General features: G+C 39.5%; 1 protein-coding gene across 9 annotated transcripts in view; it reads left to right on the plus strand.

The window, feature by feature from the left end:
* Positions 1 to 12,255, plus strand: part of AKAP6 (A-kinase anchoring protein 6) — a 574,958-nt gene that overhangs the window by 452,548 nt on the left and 110,155 nt on the right. For all 9 annotated transcript variants that reach the window (XR_004299524.1, XM_032404915.1, XM_032404920.1 and 6 more), the window contains one exon: positions 7,823 to 7,943. Coding sequence is in view for 8 of the 9 variants with exons in the window: in XM_032404915.1 (XP_032260806.1) it covers positions 7,823 to 7,943 (121 nt within the window). In the remaining variant the exon portion in view is untranslated. The remainder of the gene's footprint in view (positions 1 to 7,822; positions 7,944 to 12,255) is intronic.

Raw genomic sequence — 12,255 nt, forward strand, 5'->3', positions numbered from 1 at the left:
CAACCCAAAGAAACTTCATTTTCACCCTGAATTTCTACTTTCTTCCTCTGACTCTTGTCCTGTCTCAATCTAATGAATAGCTGATCGGTGTGCATTTCATGTTGTTTTCGCTCCATCTTTGGTACACTGATGTTATTAAATACTAAGATCACAACACAGCATGCAGTCAAAAGGAGCAAGAAGTACGTGGCTACCTTCTGGATGACTGATTCTGGGTACTATGCAATCATTAAAATAGGTCTTTCTGGGCTAAAAAAAAAAATCTCACCAGTAGAAATGTATTCATTGGAGTCATGATATTATACCCTTTTAATGTGCAAATACATTAAACTAATTTTAGACCTGGACAGCCCTCCACTTGAGTGATCTAATGCTATCCATGCCAGTATCTAGCAAAGGGCAAACCAGAGAGGCAGAAGCATACTTTCTGGGGAACTACTACTTCAAAGTTAACAATAAAGTCAACTAATAAAGATATATATAGGTGTATCTCCCTTCCATCTTAATTTTTGTACTGCTTTGGAGAGTCGATGAGGCCCATTGAAGAGACAGAGAGATGCTAGCAGGGACAATGGGAGGGTACCAAAGACAAATCTAATCTACCTCATCGTAATGGGCAGAGCTTAACACTTCTCTTTTAAAATTTATTCCTTTCTTCATTTCCCCATCTACTTAACAAAGGATTTGAGTCAACTTACAAAAATATGTACAATAAATTAAGATAAATATTTGACTGAAGTAAGTTAAGCAAAAGTAAAATATGTGTAAGAAAACAAATGCGTATTCTCTGCATGTCCTCAAGAGGGGTTGTGATTTGGCTCTCAATTTTCCATACCAAAGAAAAGAAAAAAAATCTCCTCTATCAGAAAATTCATGGTGTCCTAAGATTAGAAATAGTATAAATCGAGGGAAACACAACTTCTTATGCCATTGAGGCCTGAGGAATTTCTACTGTAGCTCTTTAAGGAGAAGACAGCATCTGTGATAGTACATCCCTACAAGAGAAATGGAATTCCCAAGGCAGTTTTTAAATGTAGGCTGAGGAAGTGATGTCAAAGCATAATTCAGTAAGAGCAGTCCTACAAGTAACTAAAACCTTGTAGTCTGAGCTCAGCACTCTCTGGGCAGGCTCGGCCTCGATGGAGGAGACAAACAAAATCATTCTAGGTGGGCTCTCTATGTTAATTCTGCTACCAGGGTTTTGTTAGGGATTAGGAGGCAGAGAGTAGTTTCCAGATTATTTACTTCTTGCCCTAACCTAACCATAAGAGTAAATATTCTCTATTGCCTATTAAATCTTTGAGAACCAGTGAGGCCTAGGGTGGGTAAGCTGCCCAACTCACCCCACTGTGCCAACAGATTGTGTAGATCCAGTTCCCTCTAACACACAACTGGTGACATAGGAAGATTTATTCTTTTCTTTTTTTAAAATGACATCATCTCTTGCATTGTATCGTCCCTCTGTTTGTGTAAGAATCACTTCTGATTCTAAATTCTTCAGAATGTTTTCCAGCTCTTTGGCTAGAACTTAGTCCAGTGTATTATCTGGAAATTTAGATAAGGGTTTGACTTCCTGACAGCCTAACAGAATCCTCCAAATACATCCAGAAATCTACATTGATATTTCTAATTGGTATTTTCTAACCTTGGAGATTAGAATTTTGTTTTGCCCTACGGCTTTTGTTACAGTAACCACTGTTTATGGACAGGCCACCCATGAGTCCATGAGAAAGTAGGGCCAATCATTAACAAATTTGTAGAGTTGATTTTCTTTTTCTCAGGCATTTTCACATGTATGTGGGCATAAATGAGAGTTGAGAAAATTACTGCTGGAAAGAACTCCATATTCCTTTTTATTTATTAATGGCAAAGGCAGGCTGCTTTTCTCATGAGGAAGTCGCTCATGAATTTTCATTCAAAATAATAAATTAGTGTCCACACTTTAATATGTTTAGAGTGGAAAGGGATTCTACATGCAACTGGGTGTATCAGATTCCATGTCTAGAAAGCTAAATTTTATTCTTTAATGATATTATGATTGGGGCAGGTGCCCCTGTTCCATCTCCCTTCTGGGCTTACATGCCACATGGAGTGAAGGGTGATGGGAAATTCGGATCTATGGTTAGTCTTTTACTTCAGTAACATACTTAAACCATATTTGTACAAGATTTTGTTACCACTCCCTTTAGTGTCTTTTTTGAAAAGCAGAGGCAAACTTCCTTGAGCAAATAATGTGAACAGTGAACACTTAGTGAATATTTGGGGAAAGAATCAATATGCTAAAGAAGCTAGGAAAATTGGATCATTTAATAGAAGTCCCGCTATAGACAAGCTGGTATTTTAGGAACCCGTCTTGTGTTTTTGGATGTGTTGGTGTGAAATAAACCATAAAGCATATGAAAGATGGAGTCTTAAATGCTCCCAAATATATGTTACTCAGACGTAGGTAGAAAAACTGCCAAGACTTTTTAGTGTTATCTTTCCTTCAACCAATAATTACTCTGTTTTGATGATTTCTTCATTTGGTTGTCTATTTTAATCAAAATTCCTCAGTGGGCCAAGTTGAAACCTCATATATTCACACACACCTCCCATTGATTTCACTTGGGTGAAACTTTATCTTTTAAGCAAAGTTTAAGTTGAAATGTTGAGTTAATGATGCTCACTTTAAATACCAAAGGCTGAATGCATTTATGTATTCAAACACTTAGCTAGTCAAACATAACTCCCATCAGGGTTTAGAGGAAGGATTATTTCTTAAACTATGCTAGCCTTACAAATAATGTATTGCTATCCAATCTGCAGAAAAATGATACTGAATAAGCTTGTTAGTATTTTATTTCTGCGGTGAAAAGCCCTGGAATCTTTTTGTAACCTTGAAAAGACAGAGTAAAATGGTGGACAGGATGTTGGGAAATATTTTTGTCAATTACCCGGAGTAGTTAACCCAAACTTAGAAACAAACACTAAAGAAAATTTGCACATTTATTTCTCATAGCTTTGTCTGCATCTCTATTAAATTCTCTGTGAAATAAACATTCATAATTCTGTACTTGTCTAACGAAGATGGACTTTGAGTTAGAAGGCTGTTTCTCCTCATAACATGAATAAGCTTTTCAACCTCCTAAAATGGGACTATTATACCTACAGCAGAATGTCCAACTCTTTTATTGTGACCCATTTAAGATCGAGTATATGGCAATTTAAAGGAGAAGTATCCAAATGAATACCATTTTGGTGATGTGTTTGCTTTATAACACTTTCCTAGAGTACATAGGAGTTTGCTTTGTAACATTTTCATAGTGAATATACCAGATTCATAGGTTATGGAAAAGATACGCTTTGAGAACTTTGAACATCGAACAGATTACATATTTGAGTGGATGAGTTAACACAAACTGAAACACAACTAACAGAGAAAATTTTATGAGGAAAATCCTTCCAAAAGAGTGGTTCCCATATTTATATCCCTTATAAGATTGTGAGCCACTTGCCACAATTTCAGTTGCCCCTCTCTCTCTTCTAAAAAGAGAGACTACTAGGGCCTTTGTCACCAAGAATTCAAAGAACAACCTCGTTCTGAATTCCACTGATAGAATCAGCATATTCTTCAAAGGGATATAAAACTGTTAACTAGTTCTGTGCTACCCTTGATAAATTCACTCATCTATGATCCTCTCTGTTTTCGTGTACAGTAGCTGGCGCTTTGCCTGGAAGACTCTGTCTTTCACAAAATCACTTGAAAAACACTTCGCACACCTTTGCAGGTAATGTAAGCATAAGAAAGTAAACTACTTTCTTACCTAAGAATTTTCCTGAAATAATGAGCACATTTAATTGCATTCATTTCAGAAGCTTTCGAAGAACCAACAAAGAAATTCTAGTAATTCGTTTGTGATTTGCTATGAAGTTACATATTTGATTTCTCTAAATTTGGAAGGTTCTGAGGTCTTTTCTAAGCTGAGAATTAACACGTGGCCAAGAATCTGAAATCAGGCACAAATGCTTAAAAGAAGTGTTTTTGTCTTCAGTATTAGGACTTTATGAGAATTGTTGTTTGGAAAACACTGCTGTCGATTCTATACTAATGAAGCAAAATATGAAACCAAAGCATTTACTGTAGCTAACAAACTCAAGCCTACATACTCTCAGCTAAAATGAAAAATAGACCAGACTGAAGAAAGGGTGAGTATCTGTGTTAAGTTCATTTGCCTCTTGTGGGTCTTCCCTGTAGACTCCCTGTAAAGAAAGAAAGCTGAGGTGCATTTAATTAGAAGAAATGGGTTTTTGTTCCAAGTCCCTTGCTAAGGGGAATCATAGGAGGGAACAGCTCTGTAGATTTAAAGGAGTGGTAAGGAGCCAGTGAAAAAGTGTCCATGGTTCTGAACATTTTACCATCCTGTATATATGTTTGGTTTACTTCAGTCTCCTTTAATTTTCAGTGTAGAAAAGGGGAAGAGGTGGAAGGAATGCGGGGGTGGGGCAACTCACCTTAATCAAGAAGCTACTGCACATAATCTTGAAGTGAACAAATGCACCATTATTGTGGACTCGAAGGCAACTCCCCCCTTCGGAGCCTATCCGTGTGGCACTGGTTGTGCTGCTGTTGGCATTTGGGGAGGAGACACTATCATCTCTACCGCGTGCTGCTCTTCTGAAGTCACTCCTGCCCCACTAAAGGTTTGTGGCTTCATGATCTACATTCACTCATCATCATTCACCAGGTGCTATGCTGAGCACTAGACGTGCAAAGATAAGTTCACCTCTTACCCTTGACTTGTTTGGTCCTAATCAAAATTTCTTTTCTTTATACACATATGGAAAAGAAAACAGGCCCCTTTATTTTCCTTGCTGATTGGTAATTTTTATGAAACACTGTAAACACATAATTTCCTGGTAAATGCTTTAAGATCAGAGGCCAGGCTCTTCAACACAGTGCTTGTAGCCTCCCCTAGTAAATGAATATCGTCATTGGGGAGCTACCTCTTGGGGTAAATGCTGTTTTTCAGATTTATTTCTCTCCCTTCTTTTTTCTAAGATAGCATCTGGGTTTACATGACCTTGTGATTCTGGGGTGTGGTGAGTTCCCCTGGCTCACCGTGGCCCTTGGGTAGGGGCTGGCTGGGTTCGTTGAAATGGATCTTGCCCTTAATATTCCGAGGTTGTCCCCCACAGAGGGCTGTGGCTGTGTTGTTATCTCTTGGCTTGGTCAGGAGGTATTTCCTGCTGACTAAGCCTCAGCTCAACCCTCACTGACCCTGCCAACTCTCTGAGGTCTGGCTTCAGAGCTCCTCCTGCCTCTCCTTGGGGTCAGTGTGCCTTTGCTGCCATGGCAACACCTCTGTCAGGTTCACCAGGTGAAATCCCAGAAACCTCTTGGGGGGTGGGAAGCGAGAGAACAGTGTCCTCATCGAGGGGATAAAAGAACAGGTAGCAAAGGGAGTCCTGACCAAAGTTCTCTCTGACTGTAACATCCCCACTCCAGGTTATGGTGAAGTCTCTTCCCAGACTTCCTAGCAGGAAATGGAGTTGATATCCTGGTGCTTTTGACTTTCCTTTCAACCTGTCTCATGTACCTCCCCTCCGGGTCTTAGTCCAAGAGGAGGAAGGATCCACATCTTAGCATGAGCTCCTCTTGCCTTTATTTCTTCCTTATTTAAATCCACTGATATGGCAAGGGTGAGCTTTTCCCTTTACTTCTCCTTTGCTATTTCTACTATTCCCCAGACTCATACTTCCCTAATTTGGGCGGTGACGTTCCCCCTTTCCCCTGTCTTTTTTTTTTTTAAGATTTTACTTATTTATTTGACAGAGAGATAGGGAGAGCCAGAGAGTACAAGCAGCAGCAGTGGCAGAGGGAGAGGGAGAAGCAGGCTCCCCGTGGAGCAGGGAGCCTGATTTGGGACTCCATCCCAGGACTCTGGGATCATGACCTGAGCCAAAGGCAGATGCTTAACCGACTGAACCACCCAGGTGCCCCGCCCCTTCCCCTGTCTTTATGGCTAAAATGTGGGAGGGTGCAAGGAGAGAGAAATGATGACCATAATTCAGGTAGTATTTCTAAATGATTGTCCTTGTCACGTGAGCAAATGCTTGTTAGTCATTCCTTATTAGTCGCTCACAGAGTTAATAAAGAAAGCTTGGTGGTTTGTCTGTCCCTGTTATGGTGGTTTTTGGTTTTTAGTATTTTGAAATGGGATACTATTTCAAATTTCTCATGTATGCTGGAATACTTTGCTATTTAAAGCAAGGCCTGTGACCAGCAGCGTTGCCCATTGCCAAGAATGCAGAATCTCAGGCCCCACCCTAGAATTACTGAATCAGGGCCTGCATTTCAACAAAATCCTCATCTCTGTCATGTGCACATTAAATCTGAGAAACCCTGCTCTAGGCCACCATAGCCTTGCTGAAGCTTTTGGTCACATGACTGGTGCCCAGCATCAGCATTCAGTTAAACGTCAGTTCTCTGCGTCAGCCAATGACGATCCTTGCCCCTGGATCCTTATGGTGTTAATCAATAATCTTTATAATTATGGTAAGGTAATTAAAATAAAACAGACAGTCCTAGATCTAGTCTCCTCTATCACCAGACACACCTTAAGTTTTCTTTGACAGATCGATTAAGATTAAATTGTAAATTATGACAAGTGGATGTTCATTTTCGTAGAAAGTAGCCATTTAATGTATAGAGACATGAACAAGGTAGTAATAAGATACTCACTTGATAAATCCAGATTCGTTCTTGAGCCTGCTGCTTCATTGGCACTGATAGGGTTTTGCTCAGTTACAGTTTGACAAGGATGTGGGTTCCTTTTAGGGAGATGATTTTTTGGGGGGGAAGGACAAAGTCATAGTTTTTCATCCTGCACTTTCATTTTCTGATCACAGTGTTTTAGAAGAATCTGGGCTTTACTTATTCACCAGGCTTTCAATAGAGAATCACATTAATCCTTTTAAGCTCCTTATTCTAATGATTTATTTTGTTGAAAACCATAGTGATCCTCCTTTGAATTTTAATGATTGCTGGCTATTCAAAGATTCATTGTTTTGACTTCCTGTCCTTACCTTTGTTTCCTACACGTCTGTGGGGAACACCTGTCTAATACTGGATCTGCCCCCGGTTCTCCCCGGCTTACCAGAGTCACTCAAGCCTATCTCTGAGTGTTAAGCTGAAATGCTGGCTACTCATCCATGACAATAAATATAGGATATATGTTTGCAGAGATAGGCAGATAGACAGCAGAGGGCCAAATAAGTGATTGAGTCATTTCCCAGTGAAAATGATATTTCAGATCTGATAATAAATTGTGATCATTGTAGAGAAATTAGTTGAATTAGTATTCTTAATCATAAATGTATTTCAGATGCGACATCTGTGAAAATCTAGTGGACAAGAAAGAGGTTTGAATTTTGAGGGTGCTATTCTGACCCCAAATTCTGGACCCGTGTACCTTTCACAAGGCACTGACCCTCCATTTCTCAGTCTGTTAAATATGGCGGTGCTCTCCGTCAAGGAGAGTAGTAGTCATTTTGTTCAAGTGCTGTAAATCCTCAGAAAGGGTTAGTGAATGGAAATAGTCACGATATGTCTCAGGTATGAGCACTGGAATAACATGTTATGTTTTCAAAATCTAAGAAATGCTATGTCACAGGCTTGAGTTTCTATTTTGCCCACCGTGGAACCGCACAGAGAATTTTTGCCTTCTCTTTTTACAGGTATCACCTAGGAACATCATGGGTTTTCAAGAATATATTATTCTAATATGAGATTTTAACAACTACACTGTATTTATGCATAATACATTTTGTGCCTTATCTTCAGGCTTCTGGACTTTGATTCCGAATATCAGGAGCTCTGGGATTGGCTGATTGACATGGAGTCCCTCGTGATGGACAGCCACGACCTGATGATGTCAGAGGAGCAGCTGCAGCATCTTTACAAGGTTAGAGCTACCCTTCTTGCCTTTACCTTGCTGTGGAAGATCTGATTAGCCTGACAAGTCTCTCTCTCTCTCAGGATATCTTTGCGTTCATTGTATGTATCATGGTGTCTATTAGAATTCCCTTCCCTGTCCCCAAACTCATTTCCATCCCTTGTGTGCTGACAGGCTGCACCGACATCATAATTGCAAGAAAGTTCCCTTTATCACATTCTATTTGGTGTAATTCTATAGAAGGACAAAGATTTATCTCCAAGATGAATAGCAATAAATGAAACCGCATTAATAAATAGACTGAAACAAAATGAAGGATAAATGGACTGGTAACATTTAACAAAATGTGTTTTCATTGGAGCACTCGGTGGATTCTGTCCACCCCTCAGATCTTTCCAGAGAAAAAAGAAATTTGCCTTCAGTTTGGCTTGCTACTTCCCGAGTACGGGGTCGTTCAATTTAATGTTTATTAATGATACACAGAACAGACATTGTCATATCAAGTCAGTACATTTGCGTGTGATTTAAGAAAACTGGCTTGGAACTTATATATTGATTGCAGGCAATCCATCTATAACTATCTATATTGTTTTCCCGTGTCTGCTAATTCACCCTTAGCCTAATATGTTTTACCAATCCTACTTAAATAGTCTTAGAAGTTCTTACAAAACAGCTATGTGATTTTGACTGAAAAAATGGTTGCAAGTTTCGCAGTGTCTGAAAAAGCTGTTGGGGAGGGTAGAGGGACTTTCCACTGAAATATCAGATTGCAGTAAATCTTCCTCATTTAGGCAATTTTTATTGGAGTAATTCTGACAGTTGTCATCCTTGAATTGCTTTGAGCATATGGCATATTTCAAAGAGCAGATTGTGAATCATAAAAAATAAAATTAATAACTAACCACAGAATCAGCAACAGTATAATGACAAGAAACAACTACCCTCTAGCTTTTAAAAATTTCTTATAGAATAAGAAGTACATTCAAGGTCAAATAAAAGTTGTCTTCTTTCTTCCTCATTTTTTTATCGTTTTAAGTTACCTTTCCTAAATATGTTATTTTAATTTTTACCTTCTCTAAAGAGAGATCTTTATTTATACTTTTTAAGGGTCTGGTTGACTTTAATTAGTGTCCCCTGAGAATCGTCTTGGTTAAGAGAAGATATAAGCTCCCCAGGGAGTCAGCAAATGGTGATATTTTATTCCCTAAAGAATTCTGTCCAACATTAAGCAAGTTTATTGACTATTAGCTATTTCCTGTATGGACAGCTGTCCACATTAACAACAGAACTATGCAGTATATCTTCTGGCATAACATGTCTGGAATAACAGTCTTCATCTAATGTAAACAAAGCGAGGTGATTTCACATTTCATGTCAGGATCGAGAATTATGTATGAAAAATACTCATTAATCTTTAGTAACTTATTGATATAAAAATACTAGTTTCATTCCTAATAAGTATTAAAAATCGAACGAAACAGAAAAAAAATAATACAAAAGTTAACTAACCATAAGCCATTATCTCAGATTTTATTGCACTCATGATGCCAAATAACATTTCTTTTCTTCTTGATGCATTTTGCATTTTGCACATAAACCACTATTTTTTTTTCAGTAACAGTGCTATTCTTTGTCAAAATCACATCCATATAATTTACATCACAATTAATAGGAAATCAGTCTTCTTTTTCTTGTGGTTTCCTTATAAGTGCTCTGCCTAAGAATTCCCATTCTGGCATATTGAAGGCCATTATTCCACCCACTCAGTACTCCTGGATTATATATAGTATTTTCCCAAACATTTTCCACACTGGGGTTCTTCATTTGTGACTCACGTCCTGTCATCATCTTTCTGCTATGAGGTGCTCAACCCAGCTAAGTTCATGAGACTGGCCCTAACTTTGCATTTGGCTTATAAGCAAAATTGAAGATTGAGCTACACACCAAGGGCAAAAGCTACAGGTCTGTAGACTCTTTCTTTACACAAGCCCCCACATTATTTCAGAGGTTTAGTAACCTCCAAAGCAATCCTGAGGATATTGACTGAGGACTCATTTAGAACTTGGGGTGGCTCCCAAATTAGAAGAATTGATGGAGGAAAATTAATTTCAGGTCTTTGTCTAGAATCCTCAGGGATTCTCAGGTTAGGTCAACATTTTCCATGTCTCATTCCTCTGTTCTAATGCGCCTTTTCAGGAATCAACTGAACTGATGACCTGGGGCAGGGGCATTTGGAGCCTACCGATCACAGAAACCCCTGAGTAATAGCACTTCTCAGTTGGTCCCCAAGTCTTCCTTGGCTTTCAATACCATTTGAGACTTTAATCTTTAAACTTGTTGTCCCTGAAAGATACCAGTGCTCTGTCAGCATTTATCATCAAGGGCACCACTGACATTTGGGACAAAACCATTTTTTGTTGGCCAGTGGGACTCCCCCTTCCCCTGCGGGGCATTTACTACTCACATTCCCTAGTCATCGAGACCATTCAACAGGATGCCCAACCCATTTCATGGCATTCCCAGTCCAGCTCAACCTATGTACATCATCTTCCTTTCATAAAATACTTCTATAACACTAAGAAAAATGCCTTGCTCTTGGATTTTATATGTTGTTAAGCAAAACACCTTACATAGCTGATACTGAATTAATAGTCATTGAGTTCAAAAATTAAGGGTGAGTGCTCGCTTTGGCAACACATATACTAAAAAATTAAGGGTGAGAATGAAGTTCGTGATCGCTGGTATTATCATAAAGAATGAAGGTGAAACCTTTCAGAGAGACCTTCAGCTGAGTGATGGTAAAATCCCAGGGGCTGTAGACCAGAACGGAAGCATAATTCCTGTTACCGTAGAATTCAAAACCTTTTCTCTCCTCTCCTTGGGGGACTCTCTGTATTTCATCACTCACCTCCTTTCCTGGAATAGATAGTCATGTCCAGATCCTGACTCATGACATGCATTACACATACTTAGGTTGATCCCCAAAGTCCACATTTGGAAATGTTGGTTTAGAGAAAGTATAATAAGATGCTAGTCAATGAGAGTGAAGATTTTTTTAGCCTTTTCAACATCAGGCACTACTTGCCTGACTTGACCTATTTATTTTATATTCTAGTCTCTGCTAGAAAATCATCTGGCCTTAACTCCTAGCTAAGCAACTACAGATAAATACCTTCGACTATTCACTCAGCAGACCTCCTGAGTTGAGCACCTATTGTGATATGTTGGTTACCCCAAACCAGCAAAATACCACAGGGACTTCTTAAAGGAAAGGAATTAGATTTAACAGGCAAAGAATACATTGACACCACCTGACATAATTTAGAACCTTAACATTGCGATGGGCTACAAAGTAGATTTTCTGTGTAAACCATTTCTTGTTATTTTCTGATCATTAGGAATTTAAGACCATTTTCTTTCTAATTAATTTTCAACAGCAGGGTCTTAAGAGCACCCTGATTCATAGTTAAAAATGACCACTTCCTTAAACATATTTTCTCCTTGTTTTGAGACAGTGAGCCATCCTGCCAGTGTCTTTCCTTCTCCCGTCTTTGTCTGGCCCACTTGCCCAACGTCTGAGCGGGGACCTTCTGTAGCTCTTTTCTAATACACACTGGCAGTATTGTCAGCCTAGAAAACACAAATGTAGTTCTTTCTTGTTTTTTCTTCCTCAATCTGAGAATCACCTCCGAGGAGAATCTGCTCCCACTCTCTCACTTTCTTTTTCTTCATGCCTCCTACTTTCCTAAGTAGGACAATTTAATTTGTCAAAAGTAACCACCGTGATTTTGAAAGTTCAGCTCCTATTTGGACTGGCGTTACGAAGCCAGAATTCATAATCACAGGGAGCTGTCACTCTGCTGGTCTGCATGTGCATTAACTATTAATGGAGAAATATTTAAAACCCACTTGCAAAGGAAAAGCTCCATTTTTTTTCAATTCTACAGATCAAAGGTGGCATTATTCTTGGGCTCAGGGAAGCTCAAGACACCTCCTCCCCCGTCCTATGAATTTCATAGACTGAGTGACCTAGAAGCACCCCCAGGATCGGGGAGACTGTTGCTCAGGCTGCTGCTGTTCCCATCCCGCCCTGGGTGCCAGATGCAGCTGACTGCGGACTGCTGTGAAGCTGTGCCCAGTCAGGGGCTCCTTCCCTTGCTACAGAGCCCTTGCCCTTCCCGTGCCCATTCTCTGCCACCTACACAGCACAGATGACAGAGCCCCTAGTGATCCTGGATTGGTGTGGGGTTCCAGAGTCCAAGGGTTCATTTCAAGGGCCAGATTCAAAAGTTGCAGTCTGGTGATTACTGTTATACTTGAA

The sequence above is a fragment of the Phoca vitulina genome, unplaced genomic scaffold, assembly GCF_004348235.1.
Source record: "Phoca vitulina isolate PV1807 unplaced genomic scaffold, GSC_HSeal_1.0 scaffold7, whole genome shotgun sequence".
Taxonomy (NCBI): domain Eukaryota; kingdom Metazoa; phylum Chordata; class Mammalia; order Carnivora; family Phocidae; genus Phoca; species Phoca vitulina.